Below are 19394 nucleotides of genomic sequence, written 5' to 3'. Positions count from 1 at the left end.
CTCTCTCCACACCACTTTTTTTTTGTTTTTCTTTATTGCAAGCGACGGGAAAGTCAAGACTGGATTCTTGCTCCTATGTGAAAGGGTTTAAAAAAGGGGGGAAACAAGATAAAGCAGCGGAATGCTAGGTTCGCGGACGGCCGAACTGAGGGCCCAGGAGTAAACGCTCCATTATTATTTCTTCTTTATTTCCAAATTCTTGCCGCCAAATCAAGGCCAGTACGACTCGGTCTTATCATTTATCGACCGGTTTGGGAGGAACGGAGCCTGAGAACGTGTATATCGGCGAGTACTAATATGCGGATACCTATGACTCCGCTTTCGACACTGCACCGTCTCAGCATCTCCGTTCTCGTCGCCAGTACCCTCATACAACACTTTGTCGGAGCAATACCGCATGCCATATACCCGCGCCAGGCGTCTCCTATTGCTGGGCTGCAGCTGCCAGGATGTGCGCTGCGATGCTTGATTACGGAACTGGTACAAGATGGGTGTGCGGGTGAGGCGGACTTTACGTGCCATTGTCAGGGCGGGAAGTTGATGCAGGCTTCTTCGGCGTGTATTGCGCAAGGGTGTGGAAGCGTGCAACGAGATGACGCAGATGCGAAGGTTCAGGGATGGTGCAGGAGTGTTATGGCTGATGATGGAGGGTCATCGATCGCAAGCTCGAGTACGAGTGCGAGCACGGCGTCGCGTACGCCTTCTAATGGTCAAGAGGCTGCAGTGCCGACTGGGTCGTCGACAAATACTGCGACAGTATCACAAACCTCGAATGCGATTCAGTCTACGTCACCGGCTAGTACACCGACTGTGACTTCTGTAAACCCGCCACGTTCTTCATCACAACCAGCCAGCGAGACGCCTTCACCGACAGGAACAGCAGTACCCGCATTACCTGGATCGGATTCATCCACGCTTTCCCCAGGTGCAAAAGCAGGAATAGGCATCAGCGTCTCGATCCTTCCCATCATCGCTGGCATAATCCTCATCTGGTACATCCGCCGCCTAAAGCGCCAAGTGGCAGCCGCAAAAACCGCAAATACCACCCAACCATTACCACCGACTAACGAAGCCGTCCCACGCGGAAGCCAGGACACAGGTGCTTGGTCTACAGACGCAAACAATCCCTATCCCATCAGTCCCATGTCGCCCTCGTACCCCGCCGGCATGCAAGAAACCACTGTCTCGAACATCGGGTACGGCATGGTGATGAAGAAGCGCGGACACGTGCTCAGTATCCTGCTAGAGCGCGATGATGAAGACGCGAATAGTCTCTGCGTACGAGAGCCTGTGCCGGGACAGAGAGAAGGGCTTACAGGACCGGTGGAGCTGGATGGGATTGGTGTTGCGATTAGTGAGTTGCCTGCTACGAATACGCCGAGGAGGAGTTTGGAGCGGTAAAGCTGTATGTAGCATGTATGAGATGAGTCTGGATACTCTGGGGTTTTAAACAGTAAATATTGAAAATGTTTGAGATGTCATGGGTGTCTGTCTTTGCTGGTGTGACGACTGGGATATAAGAAGGTGATCTAGGGAGGAGAGAAGTGAAGGTGGATAGACGTAAGTGATTCACTTTGCTCGTTTGTCTATGTTGATATTATGACGGCTTCATTCACTACCTGGCTCACTGTTTGCTTTCGTAGCAAACAACTTACTATACAACCTCCCTCCGCCATTCCGCTCCCTCTACTTCTACTTCTACCAACATACGCTTTTCTCAATTAACACCACACTTTCAAAACATTGTCCACTATGCATTTCTCCAACATCCTCCACTTCTTCTTTCTCCTCCTCCTCTTCGGCTTCACCACCGCACTCCCTGCAGAAATGAGTTCCACCACGCAGAGTGCAGCCCTCGCCAACAACCGTCTCACGCTCGAGACGCGCGATGGCGCTTGCAGCCCCAAGTGCAAGAAGCAGTTTGATGATTTGCAGTCTTGTCGGTGGATCGAGTATTGCATGTTGAGTAATCAGTATAACATCAAGGTTCGGGCTTATGTAAGTTCATCAACATCTCTTGTTGCTTGAGGAAGAGGGAGAAAAGGTGACTAATGGAGTGTATGATAGGATAACTGCTGTAAGCTTGTGCACCTGCCCAATGCGGTTGACGAGAAGACGCGGGAGACTCTGGAGAAGTTGAAGGCTGCGGCTGGGTTTAAACCGAAGACTAAGACTGGTGGGGAGTGAGCCAATGGGTACCTGGGTAACTGAATACCTGGGGTTCTGGGTGCCATTAGGTGTATGGCAGTTAGCTAGGAATATGGACTCGGTATGGGTATGGGACTGCGAGCTTATAGGGCCGGAATGCGCAGTATTTCCTACTCTAGGTTCCAATTGAGGAGTATCTATTCGACTGTAGAGACTCCAATCATACAATCAATCTCTCATGGACATGATTTTATGAAGTTAGTATGCAATTGGCTGTACTGAGAATGCACGTGACTGTCGCCAAGACTTGCCGCATTGAGTTGCGCAACAGAACGTTGCCTCAAATACTAACTTTAACGTTCTGACCCCTCCAAACCCTCCTTTTTACACATGCTGTCTACGTAGACGAAAGTATCCCAGGGCACTGGTAACGCTTGCGAAGCTTGCGCGATTGCCCTGTTCAATTCTTACCAGCTCGCGTCGGCCCTTCTAATCCGTCTTACAGGACCGAATCACGGTAGGCCGTTGTGTGGCTCGAAAATCGATGACGCGCATGTGATTAAGAGCAAAGGGCACAGCCGCGCCAGGGGGCTCTACGCGAGGTCTTGTCGTCTCCATCGGCCATCGCGATTCTTGAGCACCGAGTAGCGGCTCGCTGGTCACCAGCAAGACTCGGCGACTGGGCGTGGTCTGGGCGGATGTAATGGCTGTCTCTGCCGCCGAGGCACTTTTGCTACGGTAATAAGCACTGGAAAAAAGTACTTTCGCTGTATGTGCCTCACCGCCATGGGCACGACATTTACGATCTCTACATGTCGAAGTAGCAGCAGAATCGGGTAGATTATGCGACGGAGAAACGTTTTGGTCGCCACGGAGTTGAGAAAGAAGAGCATAGCTCGGGCCAAAGAGCAGTCCACTTTTTCCATGCGCGCCTTTGGCACCCCGCCGGCACGCCAACACCGATGGGGATCATAACGCGCGCACTTCAACAGGGATGGTGCGTTTTCAGGGCGTTCGACAAGACCTCTTCTGCTCGGCGTCGTGCCATATACGCTGAGTACGACGTGGAAATGTTGGCCAACGAGTTTGCCTCCACTAGCTAATGACATGTCTCTTTCATCCTGCTTGAGTCGTTTCCTTCCGCTTTCTGTTTGATACCCTTTTTTGCTTGTTTCTAAAGCGCAAGGAGCGATGCTTTCGGCCCCTCGAATAATTAAAGAGTAAACACCCAAACATTAAGGCGACGACGATAGCGACGATTGGCGGCTAGGCACAACCTCTACACCACCAGCGCACCCATAGCGGGCACATACAGCCATCATGGCTGGCGCAATCGCAAGTCAGACATGGATCCTCACGAAGAAGACGCTCGTCGTCGTCTTTGTGCGCCAGTGGTTCTTCACGAGTGTGCGCGCATTCTGGGCTCCCATCATTTTTGTATGTCTTCAGGTCCTTTACAGCACGCCACTGGCTAACCATGACGTACATAGATGTTCTTCATTACATATGCTAAGAACTTCTTCGTACCACCCTCCGAGTTCGGCATCGGCAACCCGTCCCCTATTCGATCCTTTCCCGACGCTCTCGCTGCTGCTCAAGGCGGCCGTGACAAGGTTATCTTTGTAAATAATGGCAACACTGGTGGTCAGATTGATCAGGTCATCGACCAACTATCTACAACAGTGCGCGACGCAGGGCTACAGGCTATTACGATAGGATCAGAAGTGGAGCTTCTCACAACATGTGCGAGCTCACTGCGCGGCGCCAGTACTTGCTTTGGCGCTGCCTCGTTCTACTCCAGTCCTAATGAGGGACGAGGACCGGCCTGGAACTACACACTTCGATCAGACGGCGCTCTTGGAGAGAACATCTACGTGGACCAGAAAGACAATGATGTACAGATATACATTCTTCCCTTCCAGCGCGCCATTGACCAAGCCATCGCTTCTGTGGACGGATCGAGATCAATTCCGGAGACCAACGAGTATCCTTATACCGACAAGACCCAGAAGGAGTACGACGATCGAATTCGAACACTCTTCATGGGCGCCCTTATTAACATCATGGGCGCAGCCTTGTACATTGGCATCTGCGGTGTGACGTACCAGCTTACTGGACAAATGGCCGAAGAGCGAGAACGCGGCATCTCGCAGCTTGTGGAAGCAATGTCTCCTGCGAAGAAAGCGTGGCATACACAGTTTGCGCGCCTCCTATCCATGCACATCGCTTTTGACATCATCTACTTCCCTGGATGGGTCATTATGGGAGCGATAGTTTGGGCTCTGGCCTTTTCATCTTCTAACCCTGTCATCTTGATCATCTTCCATGTTCTGGCTGGACTGTCCCTAACGAGCTTCTCAATCTTTGGCGCGGCATTTTTCAGAAAGGCACAGCTATCTGGTATCACGATTGTCATTATTCCCATCCTGTTGGCCATCATTGCACAGGTCGCTGGTCCGTTCAGCACATCCGCCGTTTATGTGCTCAGTTTGATCTTTCCGTCCATCAACTATGTCTTCTTCACCATTTGTGTGGCGCGGTTTGAAAGACAACTCGTCGCTATGAACATGGTTGAAGCTTCACCTGTATACGAGGATCACGTGTGGACGACTCCCGGTATTGTCTTTTGGGTTTTTGCCATCATCCACACTTTTGTGTACCCGTTTCTTGGTGCTCTTGTCGAACGATGGCTCTACGGCACCGTGTCAGCTGACAGAAAAACTACAACTTCGTCGCCAGATCACAACATTATCCTTACAAACTTCTCCAAACACTGGACTCCTAGCTGGTTCCGCAGGAATGTATTGTCCAAGTTCGGAATAAAGCCCCCAGAGACGGTTATCGCTGTAGACAACTTCAGTATGAAGGCACGCAAGGGCCAGATTATGGTGTTGCTCGGTGCAAACGGTAGTGGAAAGTCTACTACACTCGACGCCATTGCTGGTCTCAACTCCATCACTAGCGGCGCTATTGAGATTGACGGTACTGGTGGACTTGGTCTCTGTCCCCAGAAGAACGTCATGTGGGATGAACTCAATGTTTACGAGCACGTCCGCTTGTTCAACCAGCTCAAGTCTACTGGCGAGTTTGACTCGAAGGAAAAGATTGAAGATCTCATCCGCGCTTGCGATCTAGGTCATAAGATGAAGGCGCAATCAAGCACACTTTCTGGCGGTCAAAAGCGCAAGCTTCAACTCGCAATGATGTTCACCGGTGGCTCCAAGGTCTGCTGCGTTGACGAAGTCTCTTCTGGTTTGGACCCCCTATCTCGACGAAAGATCTGGGAAATCTTGCTTGCTGAGCGTGGCGATCGCACTTTCTTACTCACTACCCATTTCCTCGACGAAGCCGATGTTCTTGCGGATTACGTCGCTATTCTTTCCCGCGGTGTACTCAAGACCATGGGCACATCTGTCCAGCTCAAACATGAGGTCGGCGCTGGATACCATGTCACTTATCCCAAGAGCGCTCCGGTCAAACCACCTGTTGATGCAGTCAAGAAGCCTTCGCCTTCCGAAGGCATGGTTCAGTACCAGTTTGCTGATGCGCTCCCTGCGACTAGATTCGTGGACGTCTTGCGAGATCACGGTGTAAAGAATTATGATATCGTTGGACCAACACTCGAAGATGTGTTTCTGGCGAACGCTGAAGAAGTCAAGGAATATAACCTCATGGATGCTGAGCATGGCGAGCATGCCGCCAATTCTGAAAAGGATACGGATGCGCCTTTGGATAATATCTCGGACTCGGAGAAGAGGCTTGAGATGGGCAAAGGCCGCGGTACCGGACTTTTCCAGCAAGTATTGATCTTGATACAAAAGCGAGTCACTATCGTCAAACGCAACTTCTGGCCGTATGTCTTCGCACTGATTCTTCCTATCGCTGCCGCTGGCTTGGTAACGCTCTTCCTTCAGGGCTACAAAGCTGTCGGATGCGATCCGGGCGCCGCCTCCAACGATCCAGAAATCTTTTCGCTTTCAAGCGCTCGCCGAAAACCATTGATTCCAATTGGACCACGCAGCACTGTCGGTCCCGCGGTAGAGACCATCATACAAAGGACTGGTATTCGAGAGAACGACTTCAACATTGTGGATACGCTCGACGATTTCAACGGCTTTGTCCAGACCCGCTTCCGCAACATCACGCCCGGTGGATTCTTCGTGAATCAAAATGGACCTCTTACCATGGCGTACCTCGCTAACGGAGGTGTGGTTGGCGGTCTGATAACACTCAACACACTTGACAATATTGCTAGCAACATTACGATTGCGACGCAGTACCAGCAGTTTGCCGTCCCGTTTGCTCCTAACATGGGAGATACTCTCCAACTTACCCTTTACTTCGGCCTTGCCATGTGTGTTTACCCGGCCTTGTTCGCTTTATACCCTACTCAAGAACGGTTGAGAAATGTTCGAGCTTTGCATTACAGTAATGGTATCCGTGCCGTGCCTTTGTGGCTAGCGTATACGGCTTTTGATTTTATATTCGTGCTTATAATTTCCGCTATTACGACAATCATCTTTGTCGCAGTAAGTCAATCAAGCATCTGTAGATGTAACCTACACTAACTCTAACTTAGGCATCGAGTGCATTTTACGCCCCGGGGTACCTCTTCGTCGTCTTCTTCCTGTACGGATTATGCGCGATTCTCTTCTCGTACCTTATTTCGATCGTCGTTACTTCGCAGCTTGCGGCATTCGCTTTCGCGGCTGGAGGCATGGTCTCGCTTTACCTCATCTATTTCATTGGATACATGGCGATTCTCACCTACGCTCCTGCTTACGCTATCGACTCATACATTGATTACTTTCACTGGACCGTCTCGATAATCTCGCCCTCGGCAAGTTTGTTGAGAACGCAGCTGCTTTCGCTCAACTCATTCAGTATTCTATGCGATGGTACCAAGATCCCAAGTTACCCCGGTGCCATCACTGTCTACGGCGGCCCGATCTTGTATCTCGTCGTCCAAATCATCGTTCTCTTCATTGCTTTGGTTTGGTGGGATTCTGGGTACCGACCACCATTCCTCAACCGCGACAAGAGCCGCCAACACCATTCCGAAGAGAACGTGGAAAACGTACCACCTGCAGTCGCAGCGGAGATTGCACGTGCCGAGCAGTGCAAAGACAGTCTTCGCGCACTGCACCTTCACAAGCAATTCGGCTCCAATCACGCTGTAAACGACATCACATTCGGTATTCCTCAAGGTCAAGTGTTCGCACTTCTAGGCCCCAACGGTGCTGGAAAATCTTCTACCATCTCACTCATCCGTGGAGATATCCACCCTACAACTCACATCAACGGCGGCGGCGACGTTCTCATCGAAGACATCTCCATTGTCAGGAAACGCGCCGCCGCCCGAGGCAACCTCGGAGTCTGCCCACAATTCGATGCCATGGACACCATGACCGTTACAGAACACCTCTACTTCTACGCCTGCGCCCGCGGCGTCCCCGACCCTAAAGCCAGCGTCGAAGCCGTCCTCCAAGCAACCAGTCTGACCCGCTTTGCCGACCGTCTCGCCTCGAAACTCTCCGGCGGTAACAAGCGCAAACTAAGCTTGGGAATCGCACTCATGGGCAACCCCTCGGTCCTCCTCCTCGACGAACCTTCAAGCGGCATGGACGCAGCCGCCAAACGAGTAATGTGGCGCACGCTCCTCGGCGTCGCCGCCCCGGGCCGCGCCCTCCTCATCACTACGCATTCCATGGAAGAAGCAGACAAACTGGCTACTCGCGTGGGTATCATGAAGCGCAAGATGCTGGCGCTCGGCACCGTGTCGGATCTCGGTGAGCAATACGGTGACGCGTGGGTTGTGCAACTCGTTTTGAATTCCGCGCCTGAAACTACCGAAGAGGAAATGGAGCAGGTTAAGCAGTGGGTTGCGCGAAGTATCCCCGGTGTTCAGTTTGATAAGTGGGGGTCTAGAGGGGGTGGGCATGGGCAGTTGAGGTTCAAGGTGCTGAAGGGTGCGGCGACGGAGGCTGCGGATTTGGGTAAAGAGGGGGGTAAGGGGGCGATGGATGGGGATGTTACGAGAGTGGGGTCGGCGACGGATCTTGGGGGTATACCCGGGTTGATTCAGTTGCTGGAGACGAATAGGGAGGTGTTGGGGTTGGAGTATTATTCTGTTTCGCCCACGACGCTAGATGAAGTTTTCCTACGCGTAGTTGGCGAGGAAGAAGAAGAAGAAAAGAAGGAGAAGAGCGCGGGTGTGTCGAAAGTTAAGCGGCTTTTGTCGTGTGGGTTTGCGCGGCCGTAGATTTACTATAGATGACTATTTGTGTACATTCACTTATTCTTTTCTGCTGTATATCTCGTATGGTAAATACAACGATACCAATTTCCAACCTCCTACTATCAACTTCCTTGGATGATGGATGTCTCAAGAGACAGCCTTACTCATAATAACGTATTCTGCTCTAACCACCTTCCGCCGCATCACCCGATCAACAGGACTACACTCATCCCTCTCATACCCCAACTTCTCATACATCTTCTTCGCTCCCGCATTCGCTACGAAGACGGTTAGCATCGTCTTCTCGATACTGCAGGCGCGCGCGACGGCTTCCACGAAGCTCATTAGTCGTGAGCCCAGACCCTGCTTGCGCAGGGTAGGGGAGAGGTGGATCTCGTAGATGTAGACGACGGCGCGGTCTTGGTGGGGTGGGTCGTCCCAGGTGAACATGAAGGAGGTGAAGCCAAGGATGGGGGTGTTGGGGGATGCTGATGGTGGTGGTGGTGGTGGTGGGGGAGGTGAGGGGGTGGAGGTGAAGGTGTAGGTTTGGGCTAGTTGTTCGAGGTCATCTAGTTGGGGCTGTTGTGGGGATGGTACGTCCAGCTTTCGCCTCTTGGAACTGACGGTTTCTTGGTCGCTGCTCGACCTGTTTTCTGAGCGCGTGGCTTGCTCGACTTGCTGTTGTTGGTGGTCTTTGGGGTCAGGTGCAGACACTGTGTCGGGGTTGGCTCGCCGGACGAGAAGGTATATCATGTCTTTGTCCATCATTTCTTCTCGCTTTTTGCGCGTGTTCCAGCCGATTCTCGAGGCGCGGTAATCGTCGCCGGATGTTTGCTCTATTAGCTCGAGGCAGGCTTGGAGGTCTTCTTCTTTGAGTTGGGTGGCTGAGGTTACGAGATCGAACTTTAGTGGACATGGTTGATTTGGTGACTCGTAGGATTTGAGACCGGCTATGTCTTGCTCGAATAGCTTTTTTACTGTAAGTGTGCGTTGGACGGCGTGAGGCATGTTGATTATTTAGGGCCTATTAAGGCGAATTGGCGGAGAAGACCTTGGTTTTTCTTGAACTAATGGGACAAGGTCGGTGGCTTGGATGGTGATTTCCTGATTTCACCGCCTAGACAACTATTTCATTCAAATGCACTGATTTAACAAAGGTGAGCGATTCGCGGTTGGCCCTTGTGCGTGTGTATTGCTGGTGGGGTGAAGGGCGCGTTGTGGGGAACGCGTCGCGGGGCAGATCGTCATTTTGATTTGAAGTCTACGTACAAAAGAATCGAAAGGTTGTTGCTACCCAACTTTCCTATACCTGGAATATTGAATACTTTGATATATATCACGCTTTCTGCAACCAGGCATTCTATGGCCTGCAAGCCTAGCTACGCGTCGCCATCCGATCTCGAGTGCAAGTCGTTGTCTGCCGCGGTCCCACGTCGGCGTCGTCGCGGATCTAGCGCCATCACGGTCTAGTTCATCTCTTTACGTCAGTCTGCATCATTGTGAAGAGCCTCGTTCATCCTACCAAAACCCATTCCTGTCAGTGGTTCTGCATCCTCAAGTCCAGGCGGATTATATTTGTTGAATCAAATCGAGGGCATGCTGCGAAGGTATGCGACGGTAGCGTCCAAGCCTCTTTCTCGGCTTGGCGCTCGAGGGAAAAGTCCTGTTAGCCTCGACCACGTACGTGATACTTGCATGCTCGTAGAAGTGAATTGAAACGGGCTGACTTCTACGCAGTTCATTCAACGACAGCGCGTGCTGGCATTGTGGCGAGACATTGTTCGGAGTACGGCCAACATCCCTGATGAAGCGGCAAGGAGGGATATGCGAGAGTTTGCAAGATCAGAATTTGAACAACATCGTCAAGTAACTGACCTAGTATGCAAACAATCATGACTTGATACTTACCCCAGCTAATCGCTCTCTAGGGCCACATTCGATACCTGATCTCCGTACGTTTCTTCGTGGCATCACAGCACCTGTCCAGTTTACTAATCCTATCGCAGCATGGCAAAACGCAATTCCAGGCAATGAGAGATACTCTTATCAACTCTGGTATACTCACTGAATAAGATATATTTCGTAAATCGGTCCTGCAGCTGTCATTGTATTCTATGTTGAACTATGTTTTCATTGGTCAATTCTTCGAGGGGCATTCGTTTAGCGCCTGCAACACCAGCATCAAGCACCTCAACACCGTCTTACTCTGCTCCACCTTCTTACACTTGTAATACAGTCTCATCTCACATATAACCTTTGAGGTGCTTCTGATGTCCTATTCTTCATTGGGCGCATCTTTTACGTCACAAAGAGTCACCTGCAATGGCACTTCCTGCAGAAACCTCAGTATTGATTGTGGGCGCCGGCCCCGCAGGATTAGTCACTGCGAAGACATTAAAACAGGCTGGATATACTGTTACCGTCTATGAGAGAGCCGAGCGGGTTGGCGGCATGTGGAGGGATGAGCGGGGAGGATTTGGCGATAAATGCAGCCCAGATATGCGAACAAACCTCAGCAGATTCACAGTGGCTCTTCCTGATCTTTCGTGGAACTCCGTTGATCCTGAGGTTCTGCAATCTGGCGCAAATGCACCACCCATGTTCCCCAAAGCTTGGCAAGCTGGGAAATACCTTGAAACTTACGCAGAGACTTTTGGAATCATTGAAAATATCATCCTTCGAACGCGTGTTGTCGATGCACACCTACAAGACAATCAGACTTGGAAGGTAACGAGTGACGACGGATCCGGGAAGCACACCACCGTCACGTTCGACCGGCTCATCATCGCAAGCGGCTTCTTTGGCAAACCCTGCAAATCCTTCGACCCCTCAGCATCTAAAAATCTTCCAACCATCCAACACTCTTCTCGTTTTCGCAATGTATCGGAGCTGAGTGGGCGGCCTGGAAAGATTGCTGTCATTGGAGGGGGCATTAGTGGCTCAGAAGCAGCATCACAAGCGGCCTTTCAGATTTCAAATGCAAGGCATTCGCCTAGTAAAGAAAAGCCTGTTCATGCTGCGAGCACAGTCTATCATGTTTTCAATCGACCTTTCTATTGCCTGCAGCGATATCTGCCCCAAGACCCGCAAGACCAAGACGGAAAATTCAATCAAGCGCCCAAGTTTCTTCCCCTTGACCTCATTCTCTACAACCTCTCACGACGTGGTGATGGAGAGATAGCAGCAGCCATCGCCACTGTACCGCCTGAGAAGGCGAAAAAGGGTCATGACTTTTTGAGGTCGAGTTTAGGAGGCGACCAGAGTGATTTTGGGTATCCGAATCTGACATACGATCCGGAACACATGCAACATCCTGGGTACACTGGTATCACAGATACGTATATGGAGTTTGTAAGAGATGGGACCATTGTGCCAGTGCAGGGCTGGGTAGATAAGGTCAATCAGCAGTCGGACAGCGATCTTTTCGACATCGAACTAAAACAGTACAAGCCATGGTATCATACCCCGGAGAAGGAGGCAGCTGTGAGTTATTGCTCATCGTTACAAATCTACAGAATCACTAATGTCTACTAGGGTACCAGCAAACTCACTGACGTGACTGGTATAATCGAAGCTACGGGATACAAGACTGACCTCGACTGGCTTGACCCGCAGGTGAGGGAACTGCTAAGCGACAAAGATACATTACCAAATGCACGAATACCGTTCGTTCTCTCACGCGGCTCTATATTTGCCAACAAGTTCCCCACCCTTGGCTTCGTTGGATTCTATGAAGGACCTTACTGGGGAGTAATGGAGACTCAAGCTCGTTTTCTCGCAGAAACCTGGGCCAAGCAGGAAACAACCAAGCTTCTCGAATCCCCAGACCGTGATATCTACAAGCCAGACACTGCAAAGCATATGCGCGAAGCCATGAAGAAAGAGCCTCTCCAAGTCCCACAATTCTGGATGTCAGACTACGTCGGCTTAATCGAAGAATTCGCACGGGAAGCAGGTCTCTCCCGCGACGACTCTGCCTTCGACGGCAAACAAACCGGTCCCGCATTCCCCTCCCGCTACCAAGGCGCAAACACCGGGCCCCAAGCCAAAGACGTCGTCCAAGAAGTCGCCGAGCTAATCAAAGCATCCTCCGAAAATGCACGCTTCGTCGCCGCAGCTGTCTTCACAGCCATGCAAGGCATCTGGACCATCCACCGCAAAATCGAATCCCGCACCAACACCCCCGGCGGCATCTTCACGGGCACCGCGCATTTCCATCCGCGCGAACCCACAGACCCCACACTCTACTCCGCAGAATACCTCTACATCGAAAACGGCACCTTCACCATGGACACCGGTCTCTCCTTCCCCGCAACCCGGCGCTACGTATACCGATACTCGGAGGCGCGTGACAAAATCACGGCATGGTTCGTTTCCGAGGACAATAACGAGAGCGTCGGTGCGCTGTTTAATGCATGGGAGTTTTATGCGCCGGAGAGTAAAGAGAGTGGGTGGATGGCAAAGGGGTACCATTGGTGCGATCCCGACACGTATAGGAATACGTGTGAGTTTCGGTTTAAAGGCGTGAGGATTGAGCGGTTTATGGTCAGGTATGAGGTACAGGGCCCCAAGAAGGATTATCAGCATGAGAGTTGGTATGAGAGGCCTAGGGTGGAGGATTTGAAGAGGAGAAGTGAGTGATGCAGGGGTTATATGGTATGGTGATTGATTGGAAGGGGGTATCATATTCTACTCGTCGTTGTTCTATCGTACAATGTTTTTTGAGCACAACTTCTCGCAAAAGAGCTTAGTACTCTGCGCCTCCATTTGCAAGCATACTGGGATGTGTAGGCGGTCCGTCTCTGCCAACACTATTCAAATCTGCAAGGAGAACCTTGAGATGATTCTGTCGATTTTGATTACTGCTCCAGGTGACGGCTTGGGAGTAGTACAAGATATCCCACGCTTCATCACTGATATTCTGTAGGAATGTTGGTAATGACCGTGCTTTCTGGTACGAGCGCCAAAGTATACGTCTAATGTCGTCGTTGGCACCAATGTACGCGAACTGGATTGCTTGATTGAAGGACTTGAGGGCAGGCGAGATATTGAATGGGGGCGGAAGGTGTACGCAGAGGCGGTCGAGAGCAGCGCTGTGTTCCGGGTCCTGACGTGCCATGACCATGCGCTCCTTGAGTGTCGTAGTACGACTGTCGTCGAGCTCGTATGGATCTGGCGCTGTTTCGTGCGCGAGAGTCGTCAGGTCGCCCGGTTGCGGCTTATGTTCTGAGATGAGTTTTTGAATATACATGAGTTTTTCCATAAGTTTGGGATCTTCCATAATCTTGTCGACTTTGGCTTGTAGTTCGGCAGGTACTTCTTCTTCTTCCTCTTCGATCTGTGGGGGCTGAGACGCCTTAGATAGAGCAAGCTTCTTTAGTTCTTCGGCTAGTTCTTCGGGGTCCATTTCGCGTTCGAAGACGCCTTCTTGATCTTGTATGCCTGTTGGGTCTTCCTTAAGTGCTGCATCAAGTTCGGCCTCGAGGTTGGAATCACCACCCAGTGACTTCATGACATCGCGCATCTGATGCAGAAGTTTGTCCACATCCTGCATATCTTCTGGTGTTGGCATGGCAAGGTCATCGTCTGGCGTTTCAGCTTCAACAATGGCATCACTGGTGTTTCTCTGGTACTGCTCCCATTCTTCTTCTAGTTCTGCATCATTTACATCTTCGTCCAATGCAGCAATCTTCTTCTTCATAGCCTCGTTGCCTTCTAGCTTAGCCATAGCCTTTTGCAATATTTGTTGGAACTCGGGGTTGTCAATGTCCTCCATTTCTGGCATCTTGTCAATGACTTCTTGCAAGTCTGCCTTTGCATCACCAATATCTGGGTCGTCGATGAGTTCTTGTATGGCCTCGTGCGTGGCCATTCGTAGACCTGCGTTAAATTCTTTGCTGCTTGCTCCAGCCTCGAGTGCATCCTCTTCATCCATGGCTTCAAGCTCTTCCTTGGATTTGATACTTTGTTTGATATCCTTCAGCTCTTCCGTCAACTCGGCGAAATTCGGGTTCGAAAGAAGGCTGTCAATGAGGCGTCGGTTCAATTTGGCATCGTCGTAATGGGGGTTCTTTTGTGACTCTTCTATCATTGTGTACATCTCTTTGTCCCTTTTGCGGTCCTCGACAGTTGCTATGCGCTCAATGAGGCGCTGAGGCGTACCCTTGTCCAGATCCTGTTCGTACCAATTGATGACGGGAAGATCGTCGCGCTCCAGTTCGGCGTCGGATAATGGGCGCATTGCTTTATCCATCCTTTCATCATCATCGAATATGGATCGCGAGCCCTTGATACACTCCAGTACCGATGGGCTTGGTTCCACATCAGCATTCTGGCGTACTTTTTCATCTTTGGTGGCTTTAGAGCGTTTCCCACGGAGAAACTGGACTGGAAGAGGATGGGCGAGCGGACACCTTCTAGGCTGTGGCCGCGAGAGGGCTCGGATCAGCGCCCTTGAAGGAACATATGCTCGTGAAGGCCCCATGACTGCAATCAGTTTCTGCTGGGATGTCGACGTCAATCAATGTCTTTGGGATTTTTTGGGCACGACTGCAAACAATGCAAACATTCTCTTGGCACCTCCGAGAACTCCGCAGACAACGCTAGGCCTAATCGGGTCTCTCTCCTGCATTCCAATCACAATTGTCCACCGCAACACATTTTGAGGCTTTGAAACACCACATCTTGGGAAATGTATCTGTAACAAAAGCATGATATTGTTCAATTCTCTCTGCTGTTGGGAAATATTACACGTGAACATCTTGAGTCCTACCAGCGACCACCAAGGAGTCTTCCATACCTAACATCTGCCTCAATGAGACGTTTCTTTCCGCTCGCTGATGAGATAGTTTTCTTCCTAATCCCTACCGCAAAGTAGAATAGATGCTGTCAATGCAACAATTATGGCTACGGTCGATGATGTAGGCAGTTCACCTTTTTCAAAAATCGTCTTAAACTGGTCTGCTTCAACTCTAGCAGGAGCCATATTCTCCTCACAATACGTGGTTGAGTCAAATTTTGGTGGCTCATAGAATTCCATACCATTTGATACCCCTGAGATAGCGAGTATAGCTAGGAGAAAAGGAATGTAGCGCATGATGAAGGTTGAGTTAGTTATGATAAACAAGGGTGATTGATGCAAGGCTAGGTGACGAACGCAAGCATACAGGAAAAGATGGAAAGATAAATATAGTGGGTAACCGATACATTGTCAAGCTACCATGGGTACATCTACAATTCAACGTCTTGCATTTCTAATTCACAGAGTTGAAGCGCACAATGGCCTGTCCATGGTGAATCATGACATTGTATACAGTCACAGAAGCCTGTTGCGGTAAGACACTGTAAACATACTGCTCTATCACTAAAGGGATATTCCATACACAAGCTACCCTAAGTGAAAAATCGGTTGGGATTGCAGTCATGCAACAAAAGCTCTCGTGCGCCATACTGCTATGGCTATGTTAGCACAAAGTAGCGCTTCAATATAGTTTATCCTGTTCGAGGGGGATCGGAAAACAAAACACCAAATTGAAAAATAATTTTTGATCGTTCTAAGAATGTCAGCCTCTGCACATTGAATAGTGCATGCCTAAGTTACGCCATATAATGGCGCATCGGCTGCCCCTCTCTTATGTTGAGTTTCAAGTCCCCGATGCCTTCGAAATCTGAGGTAAAATCTGTAGATGTAGGTCAAAGTTTTTGAAACTATCTCCTACAAACAGCTGACTTATTTGATGAGATATACGCACCTTTGAGGCTTCGACACATCAATAATCGTAGCGCATGTAGTGAGAGAAGGTTGAAGGGGAGCGCTTCTTCCGCTCGCCAAGCCTATTTCCTCGATTACATGACGCAGCATGACAAGGACTAGAAACAAGTGCTGACTGTATCTGAGTTTCCCGCCTGTGTAGGCTGCAAAATTTCGAAGCCTGGGTTTAAAGTTCGAGATGGTTCCCCAGTGTTGCGTACACCCCAGCATCTATGTAGCTTTCCCTTCGCACCCCGCGAACAATGCGCCGCAACCAACAGCCATACTAGATTACTCAATGAACCAGGGGCTCTCTCATATCTTCTGATGCCTTGTAGTTTGATCAAGATCCATAACACGAGCCCGCATAGATATTATTGCGAGAAAGAGCCCACATAGTCCTCAGGTACACAATCAAGAGAACAAAGTGTACCAATGACTTGAGAACTTTCTGAGCAAGATTAGTACCGTGTTACCCCTGTTTATTCAATGGGCTGCCGAATGCTATTTTTGGTTCAGTAGCATGTCATACTGTTCTTACATTCGGAAGTCGCATTTACTGTCGAGAGTGCACACGCGCGTCAAATGCTTTGCAGGCAACAGAAATGGCAAGCAACGCATGCCGAACAAACTACACAATGGGTACCACAAGTATGAGGTATTGGCAGTTAGTTCGTTGTCCCGACGAAAGCGCGCAAGTATGAAGCGGCGTGCTGCCATCTAGTTGCACCAATCATACACTTTTATACCAGTGCTAATCCTTACGGAGTGCATTCCCCGATATTGATCTGTGGGTGTTGCAAGTTCCACTCTTGCTTGATCCATTGCCCACGTAACGCAACGGTCAGTATGCTAATCACATGCGTATGTATACGACTCACCCCTCACTTCTTCAAGCCAACTTTGTACTTGAAATAGCCTAGCAACGTCTTTTAGTCTCGGACCTGCCTCTTCAGGCTTCACACTCTAAATTCGTATTGATGCAATCGACGTCATGCGATGGTCTGCATATCGGATGGGTTACCACTCGGTGATAAGCTCCCGAGATCTTTGCAAGGATGTACTCACGTGTGTTTTCAACGCTCGGCAATCCTGTGTGACGCGGATTAATACCACCAAGCAGAAAAGCGATGGTACGTTATGCGCAGGGGTCGATACAATTATCGAATGCTCAAATGAGCTCGATCCCGGAGAATAACTCTCTTCAAGTATACTCACTACACTAGTGCTTCCCCACCATCCTTTTGTCGATCCCTGCCCCGGCTATATTTTGCGGGTAAAGATTACGCCCGAACAGTCAGGAGTAGAAGTTTAAAATCTGGGTTCTCAATTTCAAGAGGCTGATTTGTGGTTTAATCTCAAGCTAGTTTGCTGTAATCGACCCTGCAATACACCACCCCTGGGTTATTGCAACGATGCGCTTTACTCGTGACCGCTTAAGACGCAGTCTTACGTTCCGTCAATAAGCTCCCAGCAAAGCGGAAAAAAACTATAAATACGGTGTGTTCCTGTATTTGCGCGAAGTTGCTATAGTCGATTGCATCACACGTCCTCATAATGCGCCTTTTCAGTGTCGCAAGTCTGAGCCTTTTGGCTTCAGTCGCGACGGCATCGCTGCAAATCGTACCGGGGGCCACATGGACGGCAGTATGTTAATTTTTCAGCATGGAGTCAACTTTGACTAAGTTATACCCAGACAAACATCGGTCAACACATCCAAGCTCATGGCGGAGGTATGATAAAAGATGGAGCAAAGTGGTATTGGTACGCCAAATGGCCCAACATAATACATACCCTGGGTGGCCACTAACATGTTTCAAGGGTCGGCGAAGACAAAACAAACGGAAGTGCTTTCCAGAACATCAATTGCTATTCTTCGAGCAACCTTGTAGAATGGACTTACGAGGGCGCAATTCTTTCGCGCACCACATCCGGAGACACGGGCCCCAACCGTGTCATTGAGCGACCAAAAGTCATTCACAACAAGAAAACTGGCAAATATCTGCTTTGGATGCACATCGATAGCTCGGATTACAAGGATGCGAAAATCGGTGTAGCTATTGGCGACTCCGTTTGCGGAAAGTATACTTACCTGCGGAGTGAGAGACCGCTCGGATTCGAGAGTCGAGATTCGGGTGTGTTTGTCGATGACGATGGAAAGGGTTATTTGCTGACAGAGGATGTACGACTCTTCCCCTGGCTTCTCGATATCTACATATCACTAACAAAAGTAGCGCGCAAACGGTCTTCGCATCAATGCCCTTTCCGACGACTATCTGAACGTCACGACCAATGTCTACAAATGGGCCGAAAAATACGAATCACCGGCCGTGATCAAGAGCAACGGCGTATACTTCATGTTTGCCTCACAACTTACCGGCTGGAACCCAAACGACAACTACTACAGCACCGCAACCTCTCTTTCCGGTCCGTGGTCTGCCTGGAAAAAGTTCGCAGACTCAGGATCCAACACGTACGCGTCTCAAACGACCTTTGTCCTTCCTGTCGGCAACAGCTTCATGTACATGGGCGACCGATGGCACAGCGAAAACCTCATGCGAAGCACGTACATCTGGCTTCCGCTGCAAATCTCCGGAACAACTGCGACCATGAAGAACGCGGTGAACTGGATCATCAATCCCAGCACTGGCGCCATGACTGCCGGGCCCACCGAAAACGCCTACGAGGGCGAATCCGCAACACTGGCTGGCGGCGCACGCACTCTCTCTTGCTCTTCTTGCTCGGGTTCGCAATCAGCAGGGTACATTGGCGGTACATCATCAGGCGCCATCACATTTGCTAATGCGCAGTCTTCGGCTACGACGCGCACCACTCTTAGGATCAAGTACCTCAATGGCGATAGCACGCAGCGGTACGCAGATGTCACTGTCAACGGGAAGACACAAAAGGTTGCGTTTGTTCCGCATGGTGGAGGCGACCCGGGCAGCTCGGTTGTACATGTTGACTTGAACCAGGGTAGCAATGAGATTAAGATTGCGGGGAACAATGGAGGGTGGGGACCTGATATTGATCGGGTGTTTGTGCCTGTGAACTAAGTTACGACATATGGTCGGGTACTTCACGAACAAGATGTCAGCTCGCAAAAGAGTCAGGCTTAGGCTAAGGAAGTCAGATGTGTATATAATTTAGCTGAGCCATGATTCTGACGACGTCCGAAGTAACTTCTAATCTTGAAAATATTTACTAGTGATGTCTCTATTCTTTCTTCTCAATCTAAGAAAATGTACATATGTATTG

The 19394-nt window shown here is 50.1% G+C and overlaps 9 protein-coding genes across 9 annotated transcripts; 6 read left to right on the top strand and 3 right to left on the bottom strand.

Annotated features, from left to right (window-relative positions):
* Positions 1–297: 297 nt before the first annotated feature.
* On the top strand, positions 298–1401 carry COCMIDRAFT_7120 (uncharacterized protein; the record flags this gene model as incomplete). Its single annotated transcript, XM_007691845.1, has 1 exon — positions 298–1401. One exon carries the CDS (start codon positions 298–300, stop codon positions 1399–1401), a length of 1104 nt encoding a protein of 367 aa, XP_007690035.1.
* Positions 1402–1752: 351 nt separating this feature from the next.
* On the top strand, positions 1753–2187 carry COCMIDRAFT_38623 (uncharacterized protein; the record flags this gene model as incomplete). The annotated part of the gene is made up of 2 exons (XM_007691860.1): positions 1753–1998; positions 2068–2187. The coding sequence occupies 2 exons, from the start codon at positions 1753–1755 to the stop codon at positions 2185–2187; spliced, it is 366 nt and encodes a 121-aa protein (XP_007690050.1).
* A 358-nt stretch (positions 2188–2545) lies between these two features.
* Positions 2546–3257, bottom strand: COCMIDRAFT_28082 (uncharacterized protein; the record flags this gene model as incomplete). The annotated part of the gene is made up of 3 exons (XM_007691851.1): positions 2546–2604; positions 2652–2956; positions 3133–3257. The coding sequence occupies 3 exons, from the start codon at positions 3255–3257 to the stop codon at positions 2546–2548; spliced, it is 489 nt and encodes a 162-aa protein (XP_007690041.1).
* Positions 3258–3468: 211 nt separating this feature from the next.
* COCMIDRAFT_7118 (uncharacterized protein) lies at positions 3469–8410 on the top strand (the record flags this gene model as incomplete). Its single annotated transcript, XM_007691844.1, has 3 exons — positions 3469–3585; positions 3639–6677; positions 6728–8410. The coding sequence occupies 3 exons, from the start codon at positions 3469–3471 to the stop codon at positions 8408–8410; spliced, it is 4839 nt and encodes a 1612-aa protein (XP_007690034.1).
* Positions 8411–8533: 123 nt separating this feature from the next.
* On the bottom strand, positions 8534–9394 carry COCMIDRAFT_100858 (uncharacterized protein; the record flags this gene model as incomplete). The annotated part of the gene is made up of 3 exons (XM_007691864.1): positions 8534–8874; positions 9062–9078; positions 9099–9394. 3 exons carry the CDS (start codon positions 9392–9394, stop codon positions 8534–8536), a joined length of 654 nt encoding a protein of 217 aa, XP_007690054.1.
* A 588-nt stretch (positions 9395–9982) lies between these two features.
* COCMIDRAFT_38620 (uncharacterized protein) lies at positions 9983–10458 on the top strand (the record flags this gene model as incomplete). The annotated part of the gene is made up of 4 exons (XM_007691859.1): positions 9983–10066; positions 10124–10264; positions 10315–10338; positions 10393–10458. 4 exons carry the CDS (start codon positions 9983–9985, stop codon positions 10456–10458), a joined length of 315 nt encoding a protein of 104 aa, XP_007690049.1.
* Positions 10459–10708: 250 nt separating this feature from the next.
* On the top strand, positions 10709–13027 carry COCMIDRAFT_7115 (uncharacterized protein; the record flags this gene model as incomplete). Its single annotated transcript, XM_007691843.1, has 2 exons — positions 10709–11869; positions 11921–13027. 2 exons carry the CDS (start codon positions 10709–10711, stop codon positions 13025–13027), a joined length of 2268 nt encoding a protein of 755 aa, XP_007690033.1.
* Positions 13028–13133: 106 nt separating this feature from the next.
* Positions 13134–14870, bottom strand: COCMIDRAFT_7114 (uncharacterized protein; the record flags this gene model as incomplete). The annotated part of the gene is made up of 1 exon (XM_007691842.1): positions 13134–14870. One exon carries the CDS (start codon positions 14868–14870, stop codon positions 13134–13136), a length of 1737 nt encoding a protein of 578 aa, XP_007690032.1.
* Positions 14871–17693: 2823 nt separating this feature from the next.
* Positions 17694–19192, top strand: COCMIDRAFT_7113 (carbohydrate-binding module family 35 protein; the record flags this gene model as incomplete). The annotated part of the gene is made up of 4 exons (XM_007691841.1): positions 17694–17783; positions 17833–17900; positions 17958–18318; positions 18371–19192. The coding sequence occupies 4 exons, from the start codon at positions 17694–17696 to the stop codon at positions 19190–19192; spliced, it is 1341 nt and encodes a 446-aa protein (XP_007690031.1).
* Positions 19193–19394: the final 202 nt, after the last annotated feature.

The sequence above is a fragment of the Bipolaris oryzae genome, assembly GCF_000523455.1.
Source record: "Bipolaris oryzae ATCC 44560 unplaced genomic scaffold scaffold_111, whole genome shotgun sequence".
Taxonomy (NCBI): domain Eukaryota; kingdom Fungi; phylum Ascomycota; class Dothideomycetes; order Pleosporales; family Pleosporaceae; genus Bipolaris; species Bipolaris oryzae.
The sequence above is the reverse complement of the archived record's forward strand: the minus strand, read 5'-3'. Positions and strand labels throughout refer to the sequence as shown.